The sequence below is a fragment of the Salminus brasiliensis genome, chromosome 15, assembly GCF_030463535.1.
Source record: "Salminus brasiliensis chromosome 15, fSalBra1.hap2, whole genome shotgun sequence".
NCBI lineage: Eukaryota > Metazoa > Chordata > Actinopteri > Characiformes > Bryconidae > Salminus > Salminus brasiliensis.
The window spans coordinates 34984928-35012427 of record NC_132892.1 but is presented as its reverse complement, the minus strand read 5'-3'; the positions used below and the strand labels follow the sequence as shown (position 1 = coordinate 35012427).

General features: G+C 41.9%; 4 protein-coding genes across 7 annotated transcripts in view; 3 read left to right on the top strand and 1 right to left on the bottom strand.

Annotated features, from left to right (window-relative positions):
* The window catches only part of LOC140535665 (calmodulin-regulated spectrin-associated protein 3), a 36663-nt gene extending 29209 nt beyond the window's left edge, over window positions 1-7454 (top strand). For 3 of the 4 annotated variants that reach the window (XM_072657091.1, XM_072657090.1, XM_072657089.1), the window contains 4 exons: window positions 79-136; window positions 477-595; window positions 2317-2435; window positions 3709-7454. In XM_072657091.1, coding sequence (XP_072513192.1) covers window positions 79-136; window positions 477-595; window positions 2317-2435; window positions 3709-4011 — 599 coding nt within the window. In that variant the 3' untranslated portion in view covers window positions 4012-7454. Of the gene's footprint in view, window positions 1-78; window positions 137-476; window positions 596-2316; window positions 2436-3708 lie in introns of those variants that run through there. The other variant, XM_072657092.1, reaches the window with a different exon arrangement.
* Window positions 7455-10076: 2622 nt separating this feature from the next.
* Window positions 10077-15195, top strand: LOC140535679 (keratin, type I cytoskeletal 19-like). The gene is made up of 10 exons (XM_072657116.1): window positions 10077-11123; window positions 11311-11393; window positions 11912-12068; window positions 12350-12511; window positions 12643-12768; window positions 13473-13782; window positions 13895-13966; window positions 14190-14258; window positions 14634-14729; window positions 14882-15195. The coding sequence occupies exons 1-9, from the start codon at window positions 10548-10550 to the stop codon at window positions 14711-14713; spliced, it is 1635 nt and encodes a 544-aa protein (XP_072513217.1). The 5' UTR covers window positions 10077-10547; the 3' UTR covers window positions 14714-14729; window positions 14882-15195.
* A 4342-nt stretch (window positions 15196-19537) lies between these two features.
* Window positions 19538-23002, top strand: LOC140535605 (keratin, type I cytoskeletal 19). Its single transcript, XM_072657001.1, has 6 exons — window positions 19538-20137; window positions 20234-20316; window positions 20917-21073; window positions 21161-21322; window positions 21538-21663; window positions 22631-23002. Exons 1-6 carry the CDS (start codon window positions 19538-19540, stop codon window positions 23000-23002), a joined length of 1500 nt encoding a protein of 499 aa, XP_072513102.1.
* A 1466-nt stretch (window positions 23003-24468) lies between these two features.
* The window catches only part of soul5l (heme-binding protein soul5, like), a 5926-nt gene continuing 2894 nt past the window's right edge, over window positions 24469-27500 (bottom strand). The window contains 3 exon segments of the mRNA XM_072657172.1: window positions 24469-25747; window positions 26474-26637; window positions 27225-27356. Of these exon segments, the coding sequence (XP_072513273.1) occupies window positions 25444-25747; window positions 26474-26637; window positions 27225-27356 (600 nt within the window). The 3' untranslated portion in view covers window positions 24469-25443.

Here is a 27500-nt window from a genome sequence, read left to right as displayed (position 1 = left end):
TCTAACCCCAGAGAAACATCTACTGGTGCTTCCATTGAGGTGTAACTGAATGCTCTCCTCTCGTCCTCTGCTCTGTAGCTGAACAGGCTAACAGCACTCCCACTAACGGGCCGCTGCTTACTGACAAACCCAACAGGTACCGCACCTTTCCTCCATTCCTCCATTCATTCCTGGTTCACTCCCCCCTGTGACAGCTCCTCATCGCCTCTAACTGCCACAGCTCCACAGCTTTACTAGCAGTGGTTCACAGCCCGTACATTTGATCAGGAGCCAGTAGTCTGTCCATCACTATATGTAGTATATCAGTGGCAGGTTGGTGTGGTGTGTTGCTATGGTAACAGAGAACGGTAGGTGGTGCAGTGCTCCGCTACCTGAGGAACGTTGGACGTCTAGTGCAGTAGTTTGTGAAAAAACAATAAAAATTCAGCGTTTCTGAGAACCAGCCAATCGCTCTCATTTCTCCTCTCCTTCCTCAGCACCTCCGGTTCACCATCCAAGCTGATGTCGCCAGGCCGTCCGTCCAATCAGAATGGAGATAAGGACTGGGAGAACGGCTCCAATGCTTCCTCTCCGGCATCAATCCCAGAGTACACCGGTAAGGGCTCACCTGCTTCAAACTGAAGACAAAAGTATTGGGACACCTGCTCACTACTCACTGTTTCTTCTGAAATCGAGGGGCTGTAGAGAGCTGATCCTGCTTTTGTTGGAGTAACTGCCTCTACTGTCCAGAGAAGAAGCATTGCTGTGAGGATTTGATTGCATTCAGCCATACGAGCTAGTGATTTAGGGAAGTCAGGATGTTGGGATGATGATCACCACCCCACCTCATCAACTGCCCAACTGCTCAATTCCCCACATCATCGGATGGAGCTCCTCCACCATCATTCCAGAGAACACAGTTCTTCCACTGCTCCACAGCTCCTCAATGCTGGGGGGCTTTATACCCCTCTAGCCCACGCCTGGCATTAGGCAACATGGAGCCAATAGGGTCATGGTGTTGATCTGCTCCAGATGGTCCTATTCTATTGGCAGTACTTCTTCTCTACAGGGACTAGACAAGCTGTGTGTGTGCATTTGCACATCTGTGTCAGAAATGGGTGCAATTTAAGTAGCTGAATGTGTTCATTTGAAGGGGTGTCCACAAACTTTTGGACAGTGTATTTAAAGATGGGCTCTTTAGTGATGGACCAACACCAGACTGGACGTCCTGGGGAACAGAATGGTCATGCTGGTCATATTAATCATATTCTTACTGTAACAAGACTTTATACCAGAAAGTGGTTGCTATGGTATCATAGATGGTTGCTATGTGGTTGCATTGCAGTTGCTATGGTGTCCCAGGTGGTTGCTACGGTGCTGCTAAAGGTTGCTATGGTGTCCCAGGTGGTTGCTATAGTGTTGCTAGAGGTTGCTATGGTGTCCAAGGTGGTTGCTACACTGTTGGTAGAGGTTGCTATGGTGTCCAAGGTGGTTGTTACGGTGTTGCTAGAGGTTGCTGTGGTGTCCCAGGTGGTTGCTATGGTGTTGCTAAGTGGTTGCTACGCTGTTACTAGAGGTTGTTATGGTGTCCAAGGTGGTTGTTACGGTGTTGCTAGAGGTTGCTGTGGTGTCCCAGGTGGTTGCTATGGTGTTGCTAAGTGGTTGCTACGCTGTTACTAGAGGTTGTTATGGTGTCCCATGTGGTTGCTATGGTGTTGCTAAGCGGTTCCTATGCTGTTGCTAGAGGTTGTTATGGTGTCCAAGGTGGTTGCTACAGTGTTGCTAGAGGTTGCTATGGTGTCCCAGGTGGTTGCTACGGTGTTGCTAAGCGGTTGCTGTGCTGTTGCTACGGTGTCCCAGGTGAGTTTCTGAAACTGACAGAAGAAACATCTATGAATCAAGTAAATGCAGAGGCATCAGTGAGGACCACCTGAGCAGATGACGTTAAGTGATGGTCACTCAGGTTACTACGGAAACAGGGTGAAGTCCAGTTGGTGATCGGATTTTAGAAGTTCAGTAGGTACTGATTATTTTCTGGGCTGAAGATCTGAGTAGTTATTGGATAGAAGCTGAGTCAGATCAGACATATGTTATTGTGTCCTGTCAAAATCAGTTATATATAATATATAATATCATATATTCTCGTATAATGTGAATCTGGCAGAGTTTCCTGACGAATGGACCAATAGAAATGCTCCTGAAATAAAGTCATTTACATTGACTTCCATTGAAAGTGAAAGTGATGATATGCAGTGTATGATGTGTGTTTCTTCGTATTCAGCTCAGCTCTTTATTGGTCTGCATTTCAGTAAACCCTCTTCTCTACGTTCTACTCAGGGCCTAAACTGTTCAAAGAGCCGAGTTTCAAATCCAACAAATTTATCATCCACAACGCCCTCTCTCGCTGCTGCCTCGCCGGGAAAGTCAACGAGGGCCAGAAGAACAAGATCATTGAGGTACACACACCCATAAACACCCCTACAAACCCATAAACACCCCTACACACACCCATAAACACCCTTACACACATTCATAAACACCCCTACACACACCCATAAACACCCTTACACACATTCATAAACACCCCTACACACATCCATAAACACCCCTACACACACCCATAAACACCCCTACACACATTCATAAACACCCCTACACACATCCATAAACACCCCTACACACATTCATAAAAACCCCTACACACATCCATAAACACCCCTACACACACCCATAAACACCCCTACACACACCCATAAACACCCCTACACACACATAAACACCCCTACACACATCCATAAACACCCCTACAAACCCATAAACACCCCTACACACATTTATAAACACCCCTACACGCACCCATAAACACCCCTACACACATCCATAAACACCCCTACACACACCCATAAACACAGCTACACACTTCCGTAAACACCCCTACACACATCCATAAACACCCCTACACGCACCTATAAACACCCCTACACACATCCATAAACACCCCTACACACATTCATAAACACCTTTACACACACCCATAAACACCCCTACACACACCCATAAACACCCCTACACACATCCATAAACACCCCTACACACACCCATAAACACCCCTACACACTTCCATAAACACCTCTACACACACCCATAAACACCCATACACACACCCATAAACACCCCTACACGCACCCATAAACACCCCTACACACACCCATAAACACAGCTACACACTTCCATAAACACCTCTACACACACCCATAAACACTCCTACACACATCCATAAACACCCCTACACACATCCAAAAAAACACCCCTACACACACCCATAAACACCTTTACACACACCCATAAACACCCCTACACACATCCATAAACACCCCTACACACATCCAAAAAAAACACCCCTACACACACCCATAAACACCTTTACACACACCCATAAACACCCCTACACACATCCATAAACACCCCTACACACATCCAAAAAAAACACCCCTACACACACCCATAAACACCCCTACACACATCCATAAACACCCCTACACACATCCAAAAAAAACACCCCTACACACACCCATAAATACCTTTACACACACCCATAAACACCTTTACACACACCCATAAACACCCCTACAAACCCGTAAAGTATGGAAGTACTGAATGTCACAGTACTGAATTACAGTGTTAAGTATTTCTAATTTCTACACCCAACCCCTCGTTCTCGTTGCCTAGGAGATGGAAAAAAGCTCGGCCAACCACTTCCTGATCCTCCTCCGCGACTCCAACTGTCAGTTCCGCGCCGTCTACACCTTGGACGGCCAATCAGACGAGCTGCAGCGACTCTGCGGCGTCGGCCCACGAGCCATTTCCTGTTCCGCCGTGGAGGCCATTTACAAGTACAGCTCGGACAGGAAGCAGTTCAGCGCTCTGCCGTCTCGCACCGTGAGCATGAGTGTGGATGCCTTCACTATCCCCGCCCTGTTGTGGCAGACCAAGAAACAGGGCACGCCAAAAAAAGCAGCCACGCCCAAATAGAAGAGACCACGCCCCCAGAAAGCAGCCACACCCAAACAAATGAGCCAGTGTCTCTATGAATGGACACTCACGCTCCTTAACAGACTGTGCCACGGCTAGGTCACTGGGATACTCACTGATGACGGTAATGGGAACCAGTTAGCAGGATTCTGGGCTACTGGTAGGGCCACCTCTGGATTCAGCAGGTTTTCAGAGCTTTGTTAGAGCGTTCAGCACTGCATAGTGTCCCAGTCGAACCCCTAGCTTCAAGCTAATATGTTAGCCCCATGCTAACACACCGCAGTGTTTAACCTTGGCTATGTGGTTGACCCTTTGACCCTACCAGTGTTGATATGTGTACATGTTATCAAACACAACATACAGTAGGATAATTGGAAATCACTAATTCAGATTTTTTTTATAATAATAAAACTACAGTAAACACACTGATATTCTGATCGATTAGTTCCTTTGATGTCAGTTTATTTATATCCAAACAATTAATTCATGTGAATGTTTTCCGGTTCAAACCAGGTCGAAGCATGATAATCTAAGAAAGGCTGATTTCAATAGATCTCCTTAAACCCTAACTGCTGTTTATACTGTCTATAAGAAACCCAAATTGAGCTGCATGATGGCGTATGTTCTGCAAACATCCAGCAGGGGGAGCTGGATGCAATGATACTATGTTCACGAGAGTCCAACTCCTGCTTATACACCAATCAGCCATAACATTAAAACCACCACCAGCTGAAGCGAATAAACAATGATCTGCTTCCAGTGGCTCCATCTGTCCAGGGGGTGGAGCTTGAAGGTGATGAAGGTGATGAAGCAGGAAAAATGGGCAAGGGTTCGAATCTGAGACTCTTTGACAAGAACCAAACTGTGATGTTCTAGACGATGACTGGGTCAGAACATCTCCAGAACATCAGCAGGCAGGTCTTACTGGTGCCTACCGAAAGTGCTCCAAGGAAGGACAACCTTGGGTCATGAGCACCCAAGGCTCAATGATGCTAGTGGAGGTCCCACCTCACAACCTGCTGCTGAACGTCTGAACCTGTCAAGATCCCACGGGACACCTTCAAACCCCCAATTTGTTTTGATGGCACTAGAAGAACCTACACAATATCAGGCAGGTGGTTTTATTGTTATGGCTGATTTCTCCACCACAGATCTTGGCTCACTAACTCCAGAAGTTCTACCTGTTCACCTTTTCAGTGCTGGTTCTCCTGACACACTCACCTCTGGCCTTAAATCCAGCTGTTGATTGCTTGTAGATCTGTTTTCTGATTGGTTAGATGCATTTCCAACCAGCTGCTGATTGGGTAAAGGCTGTTGAACATCTGAGCGATTGGTCGGATGGTTTTCGTTTCAGGCGAACTGATCTGGAGTCAGGTTGCTTGGGCGTTCCTACTGGTTTTAGTCACTTTTAACTGATCTGAGGTCAGCTCTCCTGCTCTGAAATGCTTGATGATGTTTGTTGGAAGCGTCTGTATACTTTTTTTTTTTTATTGCACTTTTCTAGCTCCTGGTTAAACTGGAGAAGACAAGAGTCTAAACTCTTCGACGCACTGGAGTCCCAGACCTTTCCTTTATCCTCCTGTGAACTTTTATACATTCTAACATCAAACCGGCAAGTTTAGTCTTTAGTGTTTTTGAGAAACTGCAGCGTCTACGAGGGTTCTAGAGCTAGAACGTGGAACGCTTGAAACAGAACACTGTTGGAAAAGCTTCATAGCAGCGGTTTGAGTCTATGTAATTTATTCTGTTTGTATGCTTATGCGAAACTTCAGAAGTTAAGCTGTATGTCAGTGTGTGTAAGTGTGTGTGAGCATATTTTGAGCCCAGACTGGGAATCGTTTGGACTGACTGTAGACTTTGAGGAAGCTGGACATGTTTGTTCATTTCACTGATTTCACCTTCTTCATTTCCCGGTTCAGGAATCTCTGAAAGCTCTGATTTCACTCCTGCAGTTTCTGTCCGACCACAAAACTATGGAAAAAGACATAAAGAGAAATTTCCTCCTCTGCTATTGGCTGTTTTTGAATTTAGAATTTGTATTATTTTTACTGTCACATTAAAAAAATGGAAATTAGGCATATTCTGAGATACAAAGCTATTATTTTAAAATAATATGAGAAAAGTGATTATTGGGAAATAAGTAAATATTTTGAGGAAATTAGTCCATATTTCAAGTTTTTAATCATTTAATAAAATATTTTGAGATATTGACTCAAAATTTAAAAAAAAAATATGTATATATAAATATGTATATTAAAATATGAAAATTACAAATGTTTGGGCACAATATTCGAAATCATTACTTTGAGATACTAAACTATGAAAACCCTCCTAAAAACACAAATATTTTTCTTCTCTCTGTTATTTTCTGTTTTTGGCAGCAGTGTTTTAACAGTTTTGACTTTTTTGTTATTTTTAAATGTAGACATTTTGAACATTTTACAAAAGTAACCATTGTTTTTTAGATTGAGTTAAAAAAACATTAGAAAATAAGTACATATTTAAAAATACTAAGTGAAACGTTTATGAAAATGTTCTTTACGCTGAGAGACTTCACAATACTTTGGGAGTTAAAATTACGATTTTGGCAAAAATATCTCAAGACAAGAAGTCATAATTTTGAAAAAATAAATCAGTATGTTGATGAATAATTAATTATTTGAATCTGCTATGGTAGAAATGGATTTATGAATTTTAAATACATTTTTAAAAAATCCAAAATGTTATTTCAAGACAAATTAGTAAAATAAATCAATATTTCTTTTATTATAGTGAACATACTGCTGCCAGAAACAGTGAAGAAGAAGAAGGGGAATATTTTCTACTCTACTCAAAATCTACGAGATTTTGCTTCCGTACAAAAAAAGTGAAAGATTTCTGAATCATCACACATTTCCATCTCCCAGATTCAGACAGAAATGTCTGAGAGGTGGAGATCTGATCTTTCTGGAGATGCTGTGCACTGTAAATGTGATGTGGACGGCGTGAAAGGTCCGATACCTGAGCGTCTCCTCTCGCCCCGCTACGTCAGCACTCCATCTTCCCTCCACCAGAACTCTGAGGGCTTAGCAGAGGTGCGCGGTGGTGCGAGGCGTACGCTACTGTGTGTTGATGTACATTTTACATGCTAACATTGCTAACAGTGAATGGATGTTAGCAGGCCCTGTTGACTAGCACACATTAGCATTTCCACACATCCAGGTTAGCACTTAGCATGAGCATGATTATGCTAACTTCCAGGTTTCACGTCCTGCTGCGTTCCAGCCGGCGCTAGCCGTGCTAGCACTCATCGTACAGTCTGACGTCGGTGGTCTGTTTAGTCGTCCCAGAGAAACGAAGTGTGTGATCTACTGCATCTACTGGACTCTCTCTCACTCTCTCTCTGTCCTCTTAACTCTGTGTGTATGAGTGTGTGTGTGTGTGTGTGTGTGGGTGGGTGTGTGTGTGTGTGTGGGTGGGTGGGTGTGTGGGTGGGTGTGTATGGGTGGGCAGGTGTGTGTGTTTGTACTTCGACATGACTGCTAAAGAAATCCGAGAACGTAGGTTACTGAGTATTTCTTCAGTCTGGCTAATGTTAATTAAGGGTCAATAAAACCATTTTCCACAACACAGCCCTGTCTTTCTCTATTACTGAGGTGTTACTGGTGTTACTGGTGGGTGTTACTGGTGTTACTGGGTGGAAAGACACCTAGTTTACTTACATTAAAGCCAGAGATGTTATACATGAGGAAATTGGCCACTGGTTGAAATATAGGAACACAGGAGTTCACCTATCGCTCACCATGGTTTCAGGTTTATGGATACAATTTGGAAAGTAACCAATGTTTTTAGAAAATAAGTAAATATTTAAAAAATACTAATTTAAACTTTTACATTTTTCTGAGAGACTTTACAATATTTGGGGAGTATAAGAGAATTTCTCTTCTTATTAAGAGTAAATATTTTAAAATACTAAATGAAACTTTAAAAGTCGCTTCACAGCGACTTCACAATACTTTGGGATTCAAAATTAAGATGGCAAAAATAACTCGACAAGAAGTCATAATATGAAAATAATCAGTGTGTTGGTAAATAAGTCAAAAGAAGTAAGAATAATTTGGAAATAACATCAATATACTGATAAAATAATCCATTATTTGAAACTGAAAAAATGAAACTTTGAATGAATAAAAACAGACCTTTTTTCAGACATTTTTGTACTTTTAAATGTAGACATTTAAAAAAGGCAATATGAAAATGAAAGTAACCATTGTTTTTAGATTGAGTTAAATTTTATTTTAGAAAATAAGTAAATATTTTAAAATACTAAGTTAAACTTTTATGAAAATAAGTCTTTACGCTGAGAGACTTGACAATACTTTGGGAGTCAATATTAAGATTTTGGCAAAAATAACTCAAGAAAAGAAGTCATAATTTAGAAATAAATCAGTATGTTGATAAATAATTAATTATTTGAGGGTCAAATGTTTGAAATATTCTTAATATAAATGAATATGTGAATTTTAAATGAATTTGAAAAAATCCAGAACATTATTTCAAGAAACAATTGTAAAATAAATCGATTTTTCTGTTACTATAGTGAACATTCTGCTGCCAGAAACAGTGAAGAAGAAGAAGAAGAAGAAGGGATTATTTTCTACCTTTCTTACCATTGCTCAACAAAATGAGCCAATCAGCTTCCTGTTATGCCACAGACGAATGTTACTGTCAAATCATTTGTTTGTGCATGATTGAGCTGAACGCTACAAACTACTCATGAGGTTCAGCAGTGAATTATGAAATGGTTTTTGAACCGGTAGTTTAGTTTTATATGGGAGTCTGGCCTCTGAGTGAACAGACTTGCTTGAATTTCCTCGACAAACAGCTGGAAGAAAATCCACCTGCACAAGAAAGTAAAAGGTTAAATGTGATTTACTGATACTGATTCATAAAAAACAATGAAAACCAAGCCTGTATCCACCCCCTGCATCCCAGTGAGCATCCCTGGTGAAACTACATGCTCTTTTAATTTATCTACATAGATCCGTGAACAACTCCTCTACAGGAAATTTAAACAGGATATTGTTCTGCATTTTATTTGCAAAATTGTAAACAAAAAAAAAAATTATTGTTATGTTTGTACACAGAATTAGATTTTTTTTTATGTAAATTAAGAAAATTAACAGTAATTATGCTTCAGAATGTGCAGAGGTGTGTCTTTTGATGCATGAGACACATTTCTGCATATTTAAAAGCATAATTACTAATAATAGTGTATCAGGGCTTGCATCTTTGTATAATATATATTTACTGTGTCTTTACATCTCCCTCTATATTCAAATGTTCAAATTCATTCAAAACTCAAATATGTATATACATCTATCTATCTATCTATCTATCTATCTATCTAACTATCTATCTGTCTGTCTATCTGTCTATCTATCTATCTGTCTGTTTGTCTGTCTGTCTGTCTATCTGTCTATCTATCTATCTATCTGTCTATCTGTCTATCTATCTATCTGTCTGTTTGTCTGTCTGTCTGTCTGTCTGTCTACACTATATTGACAAAAGTATTGGGACACCTGCTCATTCACTGTTTCTTCTGAAATCAATGGGATTAAAAGAGTCTCTCCTGTTTCTGTTGGAGTAACTGTCTCTACTGTCCAGAGAAGAAGACTTACTACTAGATTCTGGTGGAACATTGCTGTGAGAATTTGATCACCACCCCACCTCATCATCCCCAACTTCCCACCTCATCCTAAAAGTACTGGATGGAGCTCCACCACCATCATTCCAGAGAACACAGCTCTTCCACTGCCCCACAGCTCCTCAATGGCATTAGGCAGCATGGAGCCAATAGCTTCATGATGTTGATCTGCAGAGGTTCTGTAGTTAGACTTAGATAATGAAGACTTGCGTGAGATTTGGCCAGGGGCCAAACGTTTGCATATGACTATGCGAGCAGCAACAGCAGATATGCTGCATTATTAATTTTTGAATTATGCCTGTGGAACATTCAGATTTTGCATATGCATGCCCACAGATTTTGAATTTCAAGGTTCCCACACACAAAGGATTGTGGATCATCAAGGCTTCTGGCTGAGACAAAGGCATGGCTTTGAAGCATGCTCTGTAAAGATCACACTCATCAATACAGAAGAACCACAGTCGTTTCACAGTACTGTAGAAGAATTTATATCATTAGTCATTGGTAAAGCCTTAAAATGATGAAAGATGAATGAATTTGAATAATGAGCTTAACTTTAAGGGGTTTAATTGATCTTTGAAGCAAGTAAATCACTTTAATTTCATATGCAAAGACAGAGAGAAGGAAGAATAGCAGAGGTGTGGGAGTCTGGTGTTCTTCCAATGTGCCATGCAGGTATCCCTTGGGCAGAAGGTGACTGTGCCAATTGGTATCAGTAAATGTGCCGCCGAGCTATAAAACATACCTGCTCCATCGTCTCTTTCTACACCCATCTCTAAAGCTCCACCTTGCACGACAAACATTGTCTCAGAGACTTGGCTCACTTGCTCTTGCTCTTTCAGCCAGAGCCATGTCTTCCTCACGCTCCTTGTCTGACTTTGGTGGACGCCTGAGCTATTCCAAAGTTGGGTCAGTTGGGTCTGGGTCATTTTGGGCTGGAGGAGGTGGCGGTAGGTCTAGCTATGGGTACTCTTTGGGGTTGGGTATGGGCGGAGGCATCAAAAGTCATGTTGGGCTTGGGTTAGGTTCAGGATTAGGTTCAGGTTTAGGTGCTGGTGGTGGCAGGCTTGGATTGGGCTTGGCTGCTGGTGGTGGTGGTGGTGGTGGTGGTGTTGCTGGTAGTAGGTTTGGTTTTGGATGGTCTTCTGGAGGTGGCGGTGGTGGTGGTGGTGGTGGTGGTGGTGCTGCTTTCTGGACTGGAGGAAGTTCCATTGCACATGGTGGCCTTCACCCGTTCACCACTAATGAGAAACTGGAGCTTCAGACCCTGAATGATCGGCTGGCCACCTATCTGGACAAGGTGAAGAGACTGGAGACTGCTAACCATGAACTGGAGGAGAAGCTGCGAGGCTTCAAGGCCAACAAGGTGCAGGTCACGTATGACATGAAGGCTTATCAGGCCCAACTACAGCCTCTTCGGAACCAGGTGGGTGCAAATGCTCTTTGTGTGGATTAGGGATCCCAAATGTAGATCTTTGAGATTCTGGAAGAAGTCGTCCAGAAGTTGTCCAGTGATGGTTAAACCTAAATCATAAAGATACAATTCTGAGAACCTGTATGCTATAAATTAACTCAAAATTATGGCCGTCATCTTCTTCGCTTTTTCCCCACAGCTCACAGATCTTCTGAAGGACTGCTCACGCCTGACTCTAACAATTGATAATACCAAACTGGCTGCTGATAATTTCAGAATCAAGTAGGTTCGCTTTTTAATGGTTTGATTAACTAAGTACTTTAAAGTCCATACTGTTTTATCACTGATCAACCTTGTCACAAACTCCAAAGGTTACATAGGGTTTCCAGAAACTGCAGTAGTGTATTGCTGTTCATGGTGGAGTAGAGGATTTGAGTAGGTACTTTAGTCCAAATGTAGCAAAACACCACAAAGGGCTGGTGGGCCTTTAAAGCCTGCAGAAGCACACCTGACTATACCAAACAACAATTCATTTGTGCTGGATAGGTTTAGACAGCCCTTCTTTAACCTCTGTGTTGTCTAATGGCTCAAAAATGACCCGCCACCATGTTTAACATCAAATTTGACCTCCTAACTGACTCTTCCTAGAATGAGCCGAACGGTCGTACCACCAGAGTACAAATATTGTCTTGGTGCCATTTCTGACCCTTAGACCCTTAGTATACAGAATGTTAAGACCACACAGAGGGGTTATAAGGGCCATATCTCTTTTTCCTGAATGTGTGTTTGGGTGTGTGCAGGTATGAGAATGAGCTTGCCGTGAGGAAGGTGGTGGAGAGCGACGTTGCTGCCCTGAAGGCCCTGAGGAAAGAATACGACCTGACGAATATTGCTCTGGCGCAGGAATATCAAATGCTGCTGAAAGATCGCGATGCGCTGGAAACCACCCACCTGGAGGTGAGATAGTGAGGGACAAAAGGAGAGGGAAGATGGGCTGGCAGATAAAGGGAGAGAAGGTAACAAGAGTAGGTCTACCTCGATGCAGTAGTCTTCTGTCAGCTGGGGCAAGTAAAGAGCTGTCTAGAACCATGAAGATTCAAGGCTCAAATTATGTTCCACTTTAAGCTCTGGAAACCCAACACAGCACCCATTAATGTCCTCAAAGAAACACATAAAACGTGATGTTTTCAAGCACTATTATGTATCTTCTTCCGTCTGATCTTCTACCCCTGTTGCAGGAGGTGTTGAATCTTCGTGGGCAGGTGGCAGGAACCCTGACGGTGGACATTAAGCAGACTGATGCTGTGGATCTCTCTCACAAACTGGCTGACCTTCGTTCTGAGTATGAAACTGTTGTGGAGAGGAACCACAGGGAGATGGAGAGCTGGTACACTAAAAAGGTACTCACAGATCTGGTGCAACAAAGGGGTGCAAACCAAATGCTTACTGGTTCAGGAATGAGGCATCGACCTCACATGCTTGCTCTTACTTGTCACATCTGGTTAAATCGTGCATATGTTTCTCTTGGCAGATGGCACTGAACGTCACAGGTACTGAACACGTTACTGAAGTTACTGTGACTGGGAGCACCGAGATTTCTGCAAGCCAAGGGCAGATCCTAAATCTGCAGACTGAACTGGACGCACTGCTGCTTAAGGTATCACACCACACCTTATCTGAACTCATCCCATGGCTCACTAACACCTGCTCTTTACCTGAGTCCCACCTGACTCTCACTTGATTCCCACCTGCCCAGAACCTGGGTCCTTCCTGAGTCTGACCAGGGCACCTGATTTCATCTGACAAACACCTGGGTTTCACCTATGCAAGTTTGACCTGACCCACATCTGAATCATTCTCAAATGCTACCACACTAAGTCCCGAGTCCATCTGACCCACTCCTGAATCCCACTTGAGCCCCACCTGACCCCGACTAGAAGATACAGTAGTCGACTAGTTGCCTAGTCTATACAACATCCTGCACCCTACCCTGCATCCACCTGACCAACTCCTGAGTCCACCTGGCCAACTCCTGTATCCACCTGACCAACTCCTGAGTTCACCTGGCCAACTCCTGCATCCACCTGACCAACCACACTTACATTTGTTTATTTGGCTCTTCCCCTTTCTCCCACCTTCTCCCTCTCTGCTTATAAAGAGGTTGTATGGTGGGATGGTTTGGAGAAGATTCTTGCATTTGCAGTAGCAGTTATTAAATCCATGAGTCGACTAATCAACAAGTCTGTTCAACTTCTAGTGTACAAGAGTCTAGCGTACAAGTTTGGACAAGGTTCTGATGCATTTAACTGCTATACTCAGAGCTATAAGTGTATGATGTGAGCCTCACCTGTCTCTCTGCAGAAGAACTACCAGGAGCAGCGACTGGTGGACGTTCAGGGGCAGAAGCAAATTCAGCTGCTCTCTCTGAGTCGGCTGGCCGGTGGTCTGGAGGGTGAGCTCGCCTCATTGCGAGAGAGAGCTCTGCAACAAGCCCAAGAGTACCAGCTGCTGCTGAGCACCAAATTACAGCTGGAGAGAGAGATTGCCACCTACAAAACCCTGCTGGAGGGTGCTGGAGACCTCAGCAACATTGCTGGTCTCAGTCTACCATCAGAGTGGTTACGGCGTGCCGAAGTGTCCGTGGCTCCTATAGCTCCTCCAGTTGTCAGTGGTATGTAATCAGAATTTGCTGATTACATGATCTTCAGCCATTGATGAGGTTGTAATGGATTCAGACCACATGAGTTACTGGAGTGACCATGACTTTGTTTTTCGTTGGTCAGCAGGTGCAGCTGCAGTGGTTACTGAAGGTTCAGCAGACCCCCAGGCAACACCAGCAGACACTGCCAAAGAAGGTATGATCAATTTGAGAATGGTGGTCAGACCAGTGAGTGCCATAATGGTGGTCAGTCCTCCTTCCTGATGCTCTTTAGGACGTTCATTCTTTTAAAGCTTAGTTCCTCTCAGTGTTTCTTCCTTGAGTTTCTTTTTAGGCTTGGTTCCTCTGAGTGGACCTTACTGGTGCTTTTTGAAAGTATTTCTGACGTTACCATGACTTGCATGTCTTTGGTTGGTCAGCAGGTGCAGCTGCAGTGGTTACTGAAGGCTCACCAGACCAGGCACCACCGGCAGGTGTCACTGAAGAAGGTATGATCAATTTGAGGATTACATTTACATTCATGGTGTTTAGCAGACGCTCTTCTCCAGATCGACTTACAGAAGTGCTTCACTGTTTATTCAAGAAAAACCTCAGCTATATAGACTAAGAACTTTAAATAGACTAAGAACTCAGAGATCCTTTTATCTTAGACTCTACTAAACACAAGTCAATATGGAGACCATAGTACTCTTCTCTTCGCCTGAGTACTCTTGAGGGTCTTCAGTCTGGGTTTGAAGACAGCGAGCGTAGGACTCTGCTGTTCGGACACCTGTTCTGAAAGTTCGCTCCACCACTTCGGTGCAGGACAGAAAAAAGTCTGGATGTTTTGATGTTCTACAAACCAAAGTATGTGTCATTAACAGGTGGAGTAGAAGTGGAAGGAGTGGACGCTGTTAAGGCCAAACCCAGCATTTCATCACCTTTCGAGGCCTTTCTCGAGTAACCTTCCTCCACTACAGGTACGAATACAATGTAAATCAGGGTTTTTCTTCAGTGTACTGCAAATTGCATTCCTACACCAGTAAAGCTAATTTAATTTAATTTAACCTTCTAATACTTTTTCTTACAACAGCTCCATCTTACTCCATTTTTTTCTCTCTTTTTCTCACAGCCAGAGCTGGAGGGGAGGCCATGATGACGTCCAAGTGAGAATCCTCCTGACCTTCATGATGTTCTTGAGAGTGAAGAACCTGTCGCTTTATTGCAGAAGATGAAGTGACTGTTAGTTTGTCTTTCTAAAAGCTTCATTCTACGGTGAATCTGGTTGGACCAGACCAACCATTAACTCAGTAAACAATAAACCCTCTCTGATCAACAACAACCGACAGTGTGTTATTATATTGTGATATGCAGAATTAGCTACGGATGAAATATGTAGTTATAATTGACAGTACATTTCTTCAAGCATAGTCACAAATAAAAATTAGCAAGGATTTTTTGATTTATTCATTCATTTTATTTATAGATGGTATTTGTAGCAGGGGGGTTATATTTTTAGATATTTTTAGATGTTTGTTTTTTCATTAGAAAATAAGGACTGAGAAAGTATAATTTAAATAGAACTTTTACATTATAAAAAATGAGCAAACCATTTGGAAGCCATACCATTTTTAGAATGTGCTTATTTGTACTTTTCTGAGATGTATTGGGGAATACTCTCATAGTATCGTCCCAAGACCCAGACTTTTGCTTGGTGTGCATTTTTAATATCTCTTTAATTTGGGATTAGTAGGACCTAACAAGTATAAAAACTGATCTTAGTCTTTGTACAGAAAGTCATTTTTGCAAAAAACAATGTCCTCATATGAGGCCCAAGGTCAAAGTTTAAAAAATGAGACATCATGGTGCAGAGAAGCAGAAATGTAGTGTCCCCATATGAGGCCTCAAGAGGTCACATTTACTAATAGTGAAGTGACTTAAACACATAAATAACTAAGTAACAGTAGGTATATGAGTATATGTCTTAAACAATAGACATATGCCTGCATATCATTGCTGTCACACAAAAACCAGGCGGGAAATGTGGGGGAAAAAATGTAAAAAGATTTTATTCAGGTCATTTTAGAGCATTTCTATTGGTCCATTCATTCTGAAACTTTGATATAGAATAAAAAGAACAACTGCCAGATTCACATAATGGAGATAAGTGAAAAAAACAAAAACAAAAATGGAGATTTTTCTGTGATGTGATAGGTTGTTTCTAAATAAATGAGTAATGAGTAAATTCCTTGTTTCTGGTTAGTTCTCTCTTTATTATGAGGTATTCCTAAGACCCCTTCTAGGAGCTGTGTATGCGGTGTGTCCAAACATTTGTACTGTTGAGCATTTTGGAAGGAATTTCTATGTAAAAAAAAATGTAAAATGTTACGTAATCTTAAAATAATAAAAATTAAACATACTTCAACGCTTTGTTTTGAGATAGCTGGTGCTCTTAAGTCTTAAAAAGTAACAAAATAGTAATTAATAATGCTGTATTCTTCTGAGTTGACCTGCCCTGTTTTCAATGTAATAAATACATAAATAAATAAATAAGTAAATAAATAAGGAAATGTTTGTTTTTTTGTAGTTTTTTTAAATTACTTCTAATATTTATATTGTGTATTTATTGCTAATGTATCTATGTTTTTGCATCTGAGTGTCTTGCTATTCCCTTGTTGCCATGACACTGAGAATTTCCCCATTTCCCCACAGTGGGACTAATAAAGGATTATCTTATATTATCTTATCTTATCTTAATTTGCATGTTGTGTTTTTGCTAAATTTACTAAGTTTCTATTTTTTTTGATCCCAATTAATCGGAAGTGTCTCTAATAGCTATATAGTAACTCCTGGTGGTTTATTCCCAGCTTCAGACGGATTACAGTAGTACAGGTTGTGTAATTATCATGTGATTAGGCAAGTTTATCTCAGTAACTGTAACAAGAAAAGAATCAGTTCATATAAATATAGTTTCCCAACATCTTATTACACACGTATAACAGAGAGTATGCTAAATACACCGCCAGTAGTTATATATGTGTGTGTAACTATGCAGTCATTAGAGACACTGTATAAATATATAAGTGTGACCCATCTAGATCACTAATGAGAAATGAGTACGGCTGTGTACACAGCTGCTACTATCTTACTGAGTACATTATTATTGAAAATACATATTTTACCACATTCCTTATAGTACATTCATACAGTATGTTTATGTATTTTTAAATTCAGAAACCCAGAAAAGAGAATCAGGAGATCAGAATATGTTAATGACTGAAATTGTAACTGTGGAGAAAGCAGACTTCATCAAAAATGAGTTTATATAGTACTAAAAAAGTTTCTTTCCCTGTGAAACACTTTACTGATAGATATTCTCAAGGCGTCCACCATTACCAGCTTTAAAAACAAACTTCTTATTAATATCCATCTACTGTCTTATCTATTTTGTTTTCTTGTTTTTTATTTGATATTTTAAAATATAATTATATCACTACTATTATAATTTTATTCAATTTATTGTGAGTTATATTTGACATTTTGCATTTGTTTATGTTCTGCTGTTTTATTGTTTTTATAGTTTTTTATTATCCTGTTGTGAAGCACTCATAAAAAAGTGCAATCTAAATAAATGTATTACTATTATTGTAACACTGTAGAACCATCTATCAAAGGTCCTCCACCAATGCAAAGAAGGCATCTAAGCATCCCAGTTGTTTTTTGAGTTGTGATGGTCCTACATAGAACCACAGCCTTAATAAAAGATATACAGTATATATATATATATATATATATATATATATATATATATATATATATATATATATATATATATATATATAGAGATCTTAGGAGCCACTTGTGCAAAAATAAGACACCCCCCTCCAAAGGGTGTACAGACCTTTTCTCACATAATCTAAAGTACATATGTAAAGTTTAGTAAAATGTGCAGGTGAATTTGAATATTAATGATATTTGAGTTTTTTGTGTGTGCATGAATTCTGTGTTGATCTACGATGGCTTTGGCTGGTCAACCAGCTTGAGATGACAGGTAAATGTTGGTGTTTTGGAAGTTTTGTTGGTGAACAGCAAACCAGCCCTGATGTAAAAAAAAAGAACTTAATTGTATTTACAACATACTGAGATTTATAAAAAAAAATACTAGCAAATGTATGTTTTTAGAATGTATGTTCAAAATACATAAATAGAAGGCTTTCATCAAATGTTTGCAAGAAAAAAAATAGAAGTTGTCTTAATATATGTTTTAAATACTTATTTTCAAATAAACGTTTGTCCATTTTTGAAAAAGTGTATTGAAAAGAACTACTACAGTAATTCATTTAAAGCACATTTGAAAAGTCTAATAGATAAGACAGACAGATAGACAGCAAACAGATAGATAGATAGATAGATAGACAGATAAATACTTTATTGATCCTAAAAAAAAAATCTAGCAGCTGGGGGCAATTGCACAGTACAGCACAGTAATACAATACAATGATTACAATAATAACAATAAATAGAATAAATGTGAAAAGTATGCATTTGAAACCAACCAGAGATGAAAGGCAGTACTGTTATAAAGAATAAGGCAAAATAAAGCAAACAGATACAATACTAAATAAATATGTGCATATATTGTTATTAAAGTAAAGTGTCAGTAACAGTATTACATAATTACATAATAAAATGATGTATGTATATTTGTATCAAACTAAAATATTTAGTATAGTATACTCAAATATATTTGTAATGCACAACAAAGTACCCCCAGAACCCCCAGTTATTTTAAAGTAGAAGTATATTTGTAATGTAATGCACATTTACTTATAATGTAAATATATTTAATGTTTATTTTTAGTACATTTGTAAAAATTTAATAATATTTAGGGCAGTTGTAATTCATATTAAACATATTTGATACTTTAAGTGAATGTGAAATATGGATATAAATACATACAAACATACAACCATACAACCTCTTTCTAGGTATACTTAAAACAGTTCAATTTAAGCACTTAAAAGTATGCTTCAGGCTTATTTTTGTACAATTAAAGTTTAATATGCAGAAAAGCATTTGTTCCAATTTAGCATCCAGTTCTTTCAGTGCACTGATCATTAGTGTATTGACACTGTAGGGCACTGTAGAATGATAGCTTAACGTCCTTGAGCCTATGTTATTCACTAGGGAGGTTGTCCTGCTGATGACCAGCATACCAGCATCCAACACAACATCTGCTGGATTAGCTGGTGACCACTCTGCTAGTCTAGTCTAGGTTGTTTTTTTTGTAGGTTCTTTGCTCAAGAACTTAAACTGCAAAGTAAGATTAGCTTTCTCAGAGATTGTATCTGTCATTGTTAAATTCTACTATGGTTTTTGCATACTTGTAATTACATATTTTGCATTTGAAGATTTCCCAGGCATTGAAAGTACAATGAGCCAAATGCCTGTAAGTGTCCTTCAGGCCTTGCCTGTAACCATTCCTTTATCTCTTTTTTATTTCTGACTTTTTGTAATATTTTTTGAAGTAAGCAGGACGAAATAAATAACATTACAAGCAGGACAAAATAATTAATCATGTCCATAAAAAAGGAAAAGTGCTGAAGAAGAAAGAGAGAGAAGAACTGAGGGCTGTGGGAATCTTATGCGCTTGTACCAACGCTGTGTTGCCCTCAAGGTTCATGCAAATGTGGTGAGCAGGGTATAAAACAGGCACATTCAACAGCCTTCTTCACTCCAGCAGCACCAGAAAGCATCTCACCTGGTCTTGCTCTCTCGGACAGGGCGATGTCTTTAGTCGAATCATCTGTGGCGTCCTCCCGTTCTCTGTTTCCTCAGAAGAGCTATTCCAACATTAGCTCAATTGGCTCTGGGTCACTTTGGGGTGGAGGAGGGAGTGTTAGGTCCAGCTATGGGTACTCTTTGGGCGCAGGGGTGGGCGGTGGTCTCCGAAGCCAAGTTGGGATTGGATTAGGTTCTGGTTCAAGTGTAGGAGTAGGAGGTTTAGGTGCTGGTAGTGCCAGGTTTGGGTCAAGCTTGGCAGTTAGTGGTGGAAGGATTGGGCTGGGCTTGGCTGCTGGTGGTGGTGGTGGTGGTGGCAGTGGCAGGTTTGGATGGGCTGCTGGTGGTGGTGGTGGTGGTGGTGCTGCTTTCTGGACTGGAGGAAGTTCCTTTGCAGATGGTGGCGTTCACCCGTTCACCACTAATGAGAAACTGGAGCTTCAGACCCTGAATGATCGGCTGGCCACCTACCTGGACAAGGTGAAGAGGCTGGAGACTGCTAACCATGAACTGGAGGAGAAGCTGCGAGGCTTCAAGGCCAACACGGTGCAGGTCACGTATGACATGAAGGCTTATCAGGCCCAACTACAGCCTCTTCGAGACCAGGTGGGTGCAAATGCTCTTTATCTACTTTCTGAGAAACTGGAAAATATCCAATATCAAAACCGTAAGGCTGTAACCTCTCTAATTTGTAATCCACAGTTCATAGGACTTCTGAAGGACTGCTCACGCCTGGCTCTGTTCATTGATAATGCCAAATTGGCAGCTGATGACTACAGAATCAAGTAGGTTTATGGCTTTGCATGAAGTGTGTTGTAGTGATAGAAACTTGTGCAGAGAAGTAGTGACTCAGTAGATGGTCCAGAGTTTGCTCTATTTCTATGTGTTGGGACTTGGGATCAACTTGGGATCAACCAATCATCTGAAAGGCTTTGAGAACCACCAATCTGGGAACAGCACAGTGAGGGTGGTTCTCAGGGGCGGGATAGTGAGGTAACAGTCCTCATAAATTTATGGCACGGCGCTGATGAGCCCAGCTGTCAGCACTGGAACTCCTTGATAGCTCTTGTGATGCTGGTGAAGGTTGAAACCCTAAAGCACTGCTCTTGGTCGTAGCCTTTGACTGAGTTTAGGTTACTTTTCTTCAATCTCCAAAAACAATTCCAAGTAAATGAGTGTCCAGGAATTTTGCAGGGCTGAGGTGGCAACCCCAGTTCGATGTAGTACTGGGGACATCTCAAGTTTTACAGGAAATCTGGTGAAACATCTATGCATTTTATTAAATCACTAAATTTATCTTGATGGTTAAAACAAAATAATGAGGGTCAATCTGATGAGAAGGTGTGGAAAACCAATACTTTTCTGAAATGTGTTTGTTGGTGCAGGTTTGAGAATGAACTCGCAGCGAGGCAGACGGTAGAGGGGGATATTGCTGCCCTGAAGGCCCTCAACAGAGAATACGACCTGGCCAGTGCTGCTCTGACACAGGAATATCAGATACTGCTGAAAGACCGTGACATGATCCACAGCACCCACCAGAAGGTGAGGTAGATAGAAACAGAGGCAGACAACACTGTAAGAGCCACCTGGGCCATTCCTGACCTCTGATCTTCTACCTTTCGACTGCAGGAGGTGCTGTCTCTTCGTGGGCAAGTGGCAGGAACTCTGACCGTAGATGTTCAGCCAGCTGACTCTATGGATCTCTCTCGCCGACTGACTGACCTCCGTGCTGAGTATGAAACCATTGTGGAGAAAAACCACAGAGAAATAGAGAACTGGTACACTAAAAAGGTACACAGACAGAAACAGTCCCAGTACACCAAATAGTTACTTGCTACGCACCTGGTACGCTAGTCTACATGAGTCAAGTCTAACCAGAGAGGATCACTTAGCTCAGTACCTTTAGAACTTTCTGCATGCTGGACTGCTAGACTAATATCTATGTCTTGTATAGTTACTGTATGAATGCAGCATCAGCACACACTTATACAGGTTGTCATTGTTAGCTGGAAACGACGCAAGTAGAGACTACACACGTTACTGAGGTTACCATGACCGGGAACACTGAGATCGTCACGAGCCGAGATCAGATCCTCACCCTGCAGACTCAGCTGGATGCACTGCTGCTCCAGGTAACACACCACACCTTATCTGAACCTGATACACATCTGACCTACACTAGACTCACCTACACTCCACCCACATCCACCCATTCCTCAGTCCCACCTAACCCAACCTGGTATTGATGCCACTTGATCAGTAGTTCATTTTATCCATTTCTCTATCCCACCTAACCCAACCTGATAGTGGTGCAACTTGACCAGTACCATATTCCATTTCACTCATTTCTCCACCCTACCTAACCCAATTTAGCATTGGTGCAATTGCCCAATGCCATAATCCAAGTTGACCCACCCTCAGTCCCACCTAGCTCATCTCTAAACCTACTTGGTATCGGTGCAACTCTCACCCACCCATTCCTCTGTCACACCTAACTCAACCAGGTATTGGTGCCACTTGATCAATAGTATATTCCCAATTGGCCCATTTCTTCATCCCACCTAAACCTTCTTGTTATTGGTGCAACTTGACCAATACCATTGCCCCATATGACCTATTCCTCTGTCCCACCTAACCCAACTTAGTATTGGTGCAATTGACCCATTCCTCAGTCCCACCTAGCTCATCTCAAAATCGGTGCAACTTTACCAATACCATAGTCCTATTTTACCCATTCCTCCATCCCACCTAACCCAACCTGATACTGGTGCAACTTGACCAGTACCATTGCCCCATTTGATCTATTCTTCAGTACTGGTGCCACTGGTTCATCAGTTCATCAGCTGATTCCACCACAATCTGAGTCCCACTCAGGTCTCACCCAATCTGCTTCTGAATCCCATTGAAGCCCCACTTGATCCACCCTGTGCCCCCTAATTCTAACCTATCCCGACAAGTCTTTCTCAAGACCCATTCAACTCCAGAGTTCCAGTCAAGTCCCTCTTGAGTCCCATCTGATTCCAAACTTCCCTGAGCCCCACCCAACACATTCCTCAGTCCCTAATCTAACCCATCCTTGTGGTCTGTGTCTCTCTGTAGAAGAGCCAGCAGGAGCAGCGCCTGCTGGACGTTCAAGGGCAGAAGCAGGTACAGCTGCTCTCTCTGAGTCGGCTGGCTGGTGGTCTGGAGGGTGAGCTTGCCTCAGTGCGGGAAAGCGCTCTGCAACAAGCCCGAGATTACCAGCTGCTCCTGAGCACCAAAGTACAGCTGGAGAGAGAGATTGCCACCTACAAAAACCTGCTGGAGTTTGCTGGAGACCTCAGCAAGTTCCCTGGCATGAGTTACCGTTCATCATCGTGGACACAGAGCTCATCTTCAGCACCATCAACAGTGAAATCCCTTGTTGCTGAGGCCCGTTCGGAATCAAGTGTCTCAGAAGAGGGTAAGATGTCATCAGTGTCTGGGTCATGATCCAATTGTAGCCCTGGGCCAATCTATGGCCTCCATGGTTCCAACTCCAGTCCAAAACAGAACCAAAGACCAAAGGTTGCCATTGTCTAGACCAGTGGTTCCCAACCCTGGTCCTGGAGAACCCCCTGCCCTGCACACTGAGCTGGTTTCCAGCTCTAACACACTTATTAGATTCGCTGGATCGGGTTGTTTGGAGCAGGGTAAGAGGCAGGGCAGGGAGCTCTCCAGAGCCAGGGTCTGGAACCAATGTGCTAGACTATAGACTGGACCTGCCATTGAGCTCTGATTAATCTGGTTACATATAGTAGGGGTACTACTGATGGCGACAGGATGTGTGAGAATGTGATTACGTTAACTTGTGAAAAACATGATCTATGCTGTCTTCAACAGGTGCCGCTGCTAATGTATCTGTAGGTGCATCTGAAAGTAGCGATGTACAAGGTACGTTCTAATACTGAGTGTATGTTCATCATATATGTACAGCATGCATGTGCAGAAAGTCAGTATTTAGCCTCTGCAATCTAACTATAGCTTCTAGCACTAGAATTGCCAAGGTATTGAAACTGCTAGAACAGGCTGAAAACTGGTAGTGGAGCAGTGTGAAAACTGGGATTGGAAGCTGCAGGGTTGCTACAGCACCCAACAACTTCCCTGTTTTCATCACTCACCGTTTCTTTACCCCAATGGGTTGCCAGATTTTCACAAATGTAATACCCAACTGGGGTAGTTTTATAAATTCAGGGTGGAACTGATGGATTTATGAGGTCTGTTGTTTTTTAAGCACTTTCTAAATGAACTGTGGTGCCAAACAATTGTAATACTTTGATTTCAGACAGTAGAAAATCACCTGGACTCTTCTAAACACCTTTTTTCTCAGTTCCTACTGGAGGTAACTGCTTCCAATATGGAATTCTAATAATTGTATTATTATTATTGGTGTCCCAGACACCAATATTTCTGTGTGTGGTATATTACAGAACTTACAGCACTGGACTAATTGCTCTTAAACAAAAGGGCAATATTTAACAACATGATCATCTCAAGCATCTCATTCTACTTTCACTTTCTCGTAGATCTCACTGGGAAGCTCTCATACTTGTTTCTAATTCACAGAAAAGGAACCTGAGTTATCATCAGGGTTGTGAGCTTCTTCCTGGTCTGAGTGACGTCACTGTATCTGAAGAACATCTCAACCAATCGCTTTAGAGCAGTATCTGATGTCACTGTTTCTCAGATTTCTCTGAAAGCTGAGCCCGGTTAGCCCCAACTAACCGTGAACACAATAAACTGCAATGAAAAAGCAGCCATTTGTGAGACGTGGTTTCTGATTTTATTCTATTTGTGGTCTGTTTAACTCCACAGAACAGAGAAGAACACACATCATAGTGTTTTAGTAATGAGTGCAGCCTGCAGTCGTCTAATGGTCGTCTACAGTAAGCCAACCGGTGCTGAAATACGCCTGACAGATAATACACGATCAGATTACTCTGACTTCAGCTTTATTTTAGCTCATTTTTTGTAAATAATATGTAAACCAATAGATCAGGAAAGCAATTCTGCCCCAAAAAATAATATATATATATATATTGCTAGTTAGCACACCTGCTAGTGCAGTGCGGCTCGCAAAGAGAAAGGCAAAACTGCAGGAAGCAGCTACGTGTACAAAGGTCAGTTATATGGCAATTATATCCATGTGTGTATATGCAGCACCAGTCAAAACTTTGGATACACCTAGTTGAATGTGTGCTTATTAATTAACACATTTGCCAAATCTACATTTACATTTACATTTAAGGCATTTAGCAGACCCTCAGAAGCCCAAGAAAAACCTCAGTTAGTTTAAATAGACTAAAATTCAAAGATCTTCTAATCTTAGACTCTACTAAATACAAGTCAATATGGAGACCATAGTACTCTTCTCTTCGCCTGAGTACTCTCAGAAGAGGAGGGCTGGGGTTCAGGTAGGCCTAGGTTGTAGTTGTGTGTGTATAAATAGCCTTAATAGCCTGTATGACATCCTAACTACGGCCCATTTGTCCTCTTTACTGAAAATAAAAAATACGGACACCCTAGTATAAGGGGTTGATTAGAACACATTCAACCAGGTGTGTCCAAACTTTTGACTGATACTGTGTGTGAGTGTATTTATATATATATATTCACACGTTCAGTCTTGTTCAAATGTTAGGGCACCCTTGTTCAAATGACACATTGTCTAGACCAGTGGTTCCCAACCCTGGTCCTGGAGAACCCCCTGCCTTGCACACCGAACTGGTTTCCAGCTCTAACACACTTGTTATTGAGCTGATTCGCTGGATCGGGGATGGTGGGAGCAAGGTAAACACTAAAATGTGCAGGGCAGAGGGTTCTCCAGAGCCAGGGTCCGGAACCAATGCGCTGGACTATAGACTGGACCTGCCATTGAGCTCTGATTAATCTGGTTAATCAGCGGCAGCAGTAGGGGTGGCGACAGTGGCAGCAGTGGTATTGCTGGTGGCAGTAGTATCTGTAGCAGTAGCAGCAGTAGCAGCAGCAGGAGTAGTAGAAGTATCGGTAGAAGAAGGAGAATTAGTAGCAGTAGGAGTATCAGTAGTAGCAGCAGTATCAATACCCACAGAAGTAGAAGTAGTTCCATCAGTAGCAGTAGTCGGGTTCTGGGTGGGTTTCTGTGTTGCTCTGCTGCACACTGGCTCATCCTCCACCACGTACCACACCTCATTATGCCTGTTTAAGAGTTTAAGAGGACTACACACACACACACACACACACACACACACACACGGAACAAGTATATTGTATTTCGTTATGCACTACATCTCACTGTCCTCGTCATCTTACCATCTTCCTGCCTGGGAATAATTTTCTCGGGATAATTATCTCAAGATAAGTGCATTACCCACTCCTCCCAGTAGATGGCACCAATACACGGTTCACTGTGAACTCGTTAGCACCACTTTCCATCATTCAGGGGTGCTTTGTTGTTTATACGTGAATTATTTTAATGGAAAGTGATTCAGCATCGTGATCTAGCCCTTTATTTTGGAGTGTATTATATAGATTACTGATTAAGACCAAGCAAGGAACTGATACACTGTTGAATTTTAGTCCAGGTTTGGTTCATTCTGACAAATCTAAAATCCAACTAAAAGGTGACGTATGAGGCGACTACACTAATGAATGCATTACAGTGGTGCCCCACTGGCCGTTGATGCCAGAGGGGAATAAGTCAGTCGAGCCGAGGGAGGGTGGTCATAATGTTCTGATGTGTCTGTTAGACAGGACTGAAGCGAGTGGGCTTGGGCTTGAACTGCAGTCAGTGGGCTTGGGAAGAAAATAGTGAAGAGTGTGTTAGTGCCATCTACAGGGCAGAGTGGGTAATGCAGTTTTTCAGATTTTTTACATTTACCCATTTAGCATTTTTGAAGGTGTGTGAGTGTGTGTATGAGTGTGAGTGTGTGTGTGTGTTTATACCTGTCATAACCCACAGCGTAGTGGTGTGTATGGTTATAATTAGCGCTAACTCTGTTCAGCTCCTTGGTCAGCAGGTGGGCGTGGAGTCGGGACGTGATTGACAGCATCCAGCCTCCATAACTCCTAACGTACACATCCATCTCTGGCATATCTGTGAAATACAGCTGCAATACAAAACAATACAACATCACACACACACACACACACACACACATACACACTGTATATTTGTGGACACTCCTTCTAATAAACACAGATGTGTAAATGCACACACAGCTTGTCTAGTCCCTGTAGAGAAGAAGTACTGCCAATAGAATAGGACTCTCTGGAGCAGATCAACATCATGACCCTATTGGCTCCATGCTGCCTAATGCCAGGCGTGGGCTAGAGGCGTATAAAGCCCCCCAGCATTGAGGAGCTGTGAGCAGTGGAGAGCTGTGTTCTCTGGAGAGATGGTGGAGGAGCTCCATCCAGTACTTTTGCATGGGATGATGAGGTGGGGTAGTGATCATCATCCAACATCCTGACCTCACTAACTAAAACTCATGCTGCTGAATGCAATCAAATCCTCACAGCTATGCTCCTCCCAGAATCTAGTAGAAAGTCTTCTTCTCTGGACAGTAGAGACAGTTACTCCAACAGAAGCAGGATCAGCTCTTTTAATTCCCTTGATTTCAGAATGAGCAGTGAATGAGAATGAGCAGTGTCCCAATACTTTTGTCCCTGTAGTGTAGGATATGGGATGGCTGACCTTGTCGTTGGTGGGGTTGGGGGAGTTGTGTTGGAAAGCTGAAGGCAGTAAGAAGCTCAGGGTGTAGAGAGCCGGCTCCCACATCTCAGTCTCCTCTGGAACTTTAACCAGGACTGGAGCCGTCATCTCTATCTCCACACTGTAACACACACACACACAAACACACACACACACACACACACACACACACCGGTCAAGAGCTTTGAGAAGGTGGGTCAGTGGGGCCTTGAGAGCATAGGGGTCGTCAGGGTGATCTTGAGAGAATGGGGCATGTGG

Coding starts and splice junctions, on each gene's coding strand:
- LOC140535605 (XM_072657001.1), top strand. CDS start 19,538: ATGTCTTTAGTCGAATCATCTGTGGCGTCCTCCCGTTCTCTGTTTCCT. Junction 21,323..21,537: donor AGAACTGGTACACTAAAAAG/GTACACAGACAG, acceptor TGTCATTGTTAG/CTGGAAACGACGCAAGTAGA. Junction 21,664..22,630: donor TGGATGCACTGCTGCTCCAG/GTAACACACCAC, acceptor GTCTCTCTGTAG/AAGAGCCAGCAGGAGCAGCG.
- LOC140535679 (XM_072657116.1), top strand. CDS start 10,548: ATGTCTTCCTCACGCTCCTTGTCTGACTTTGGTGGACGCCTGAGCTAT. Junction 12,069..12,349: donor TGGAAACCACCCACCTGGAG/GTGAGATAGTGA, acceptor CCCCTGTTGCAG/GAGGTGTTGAATCTTCGTGG. Junction 13,783..13,894: donor AGCTCCTCCAGTTGTCAGTG/GTATGTAATCAG, acceptor TTCGTTGGTCAG/CAGGTGCAGCTGCAGTGGTT.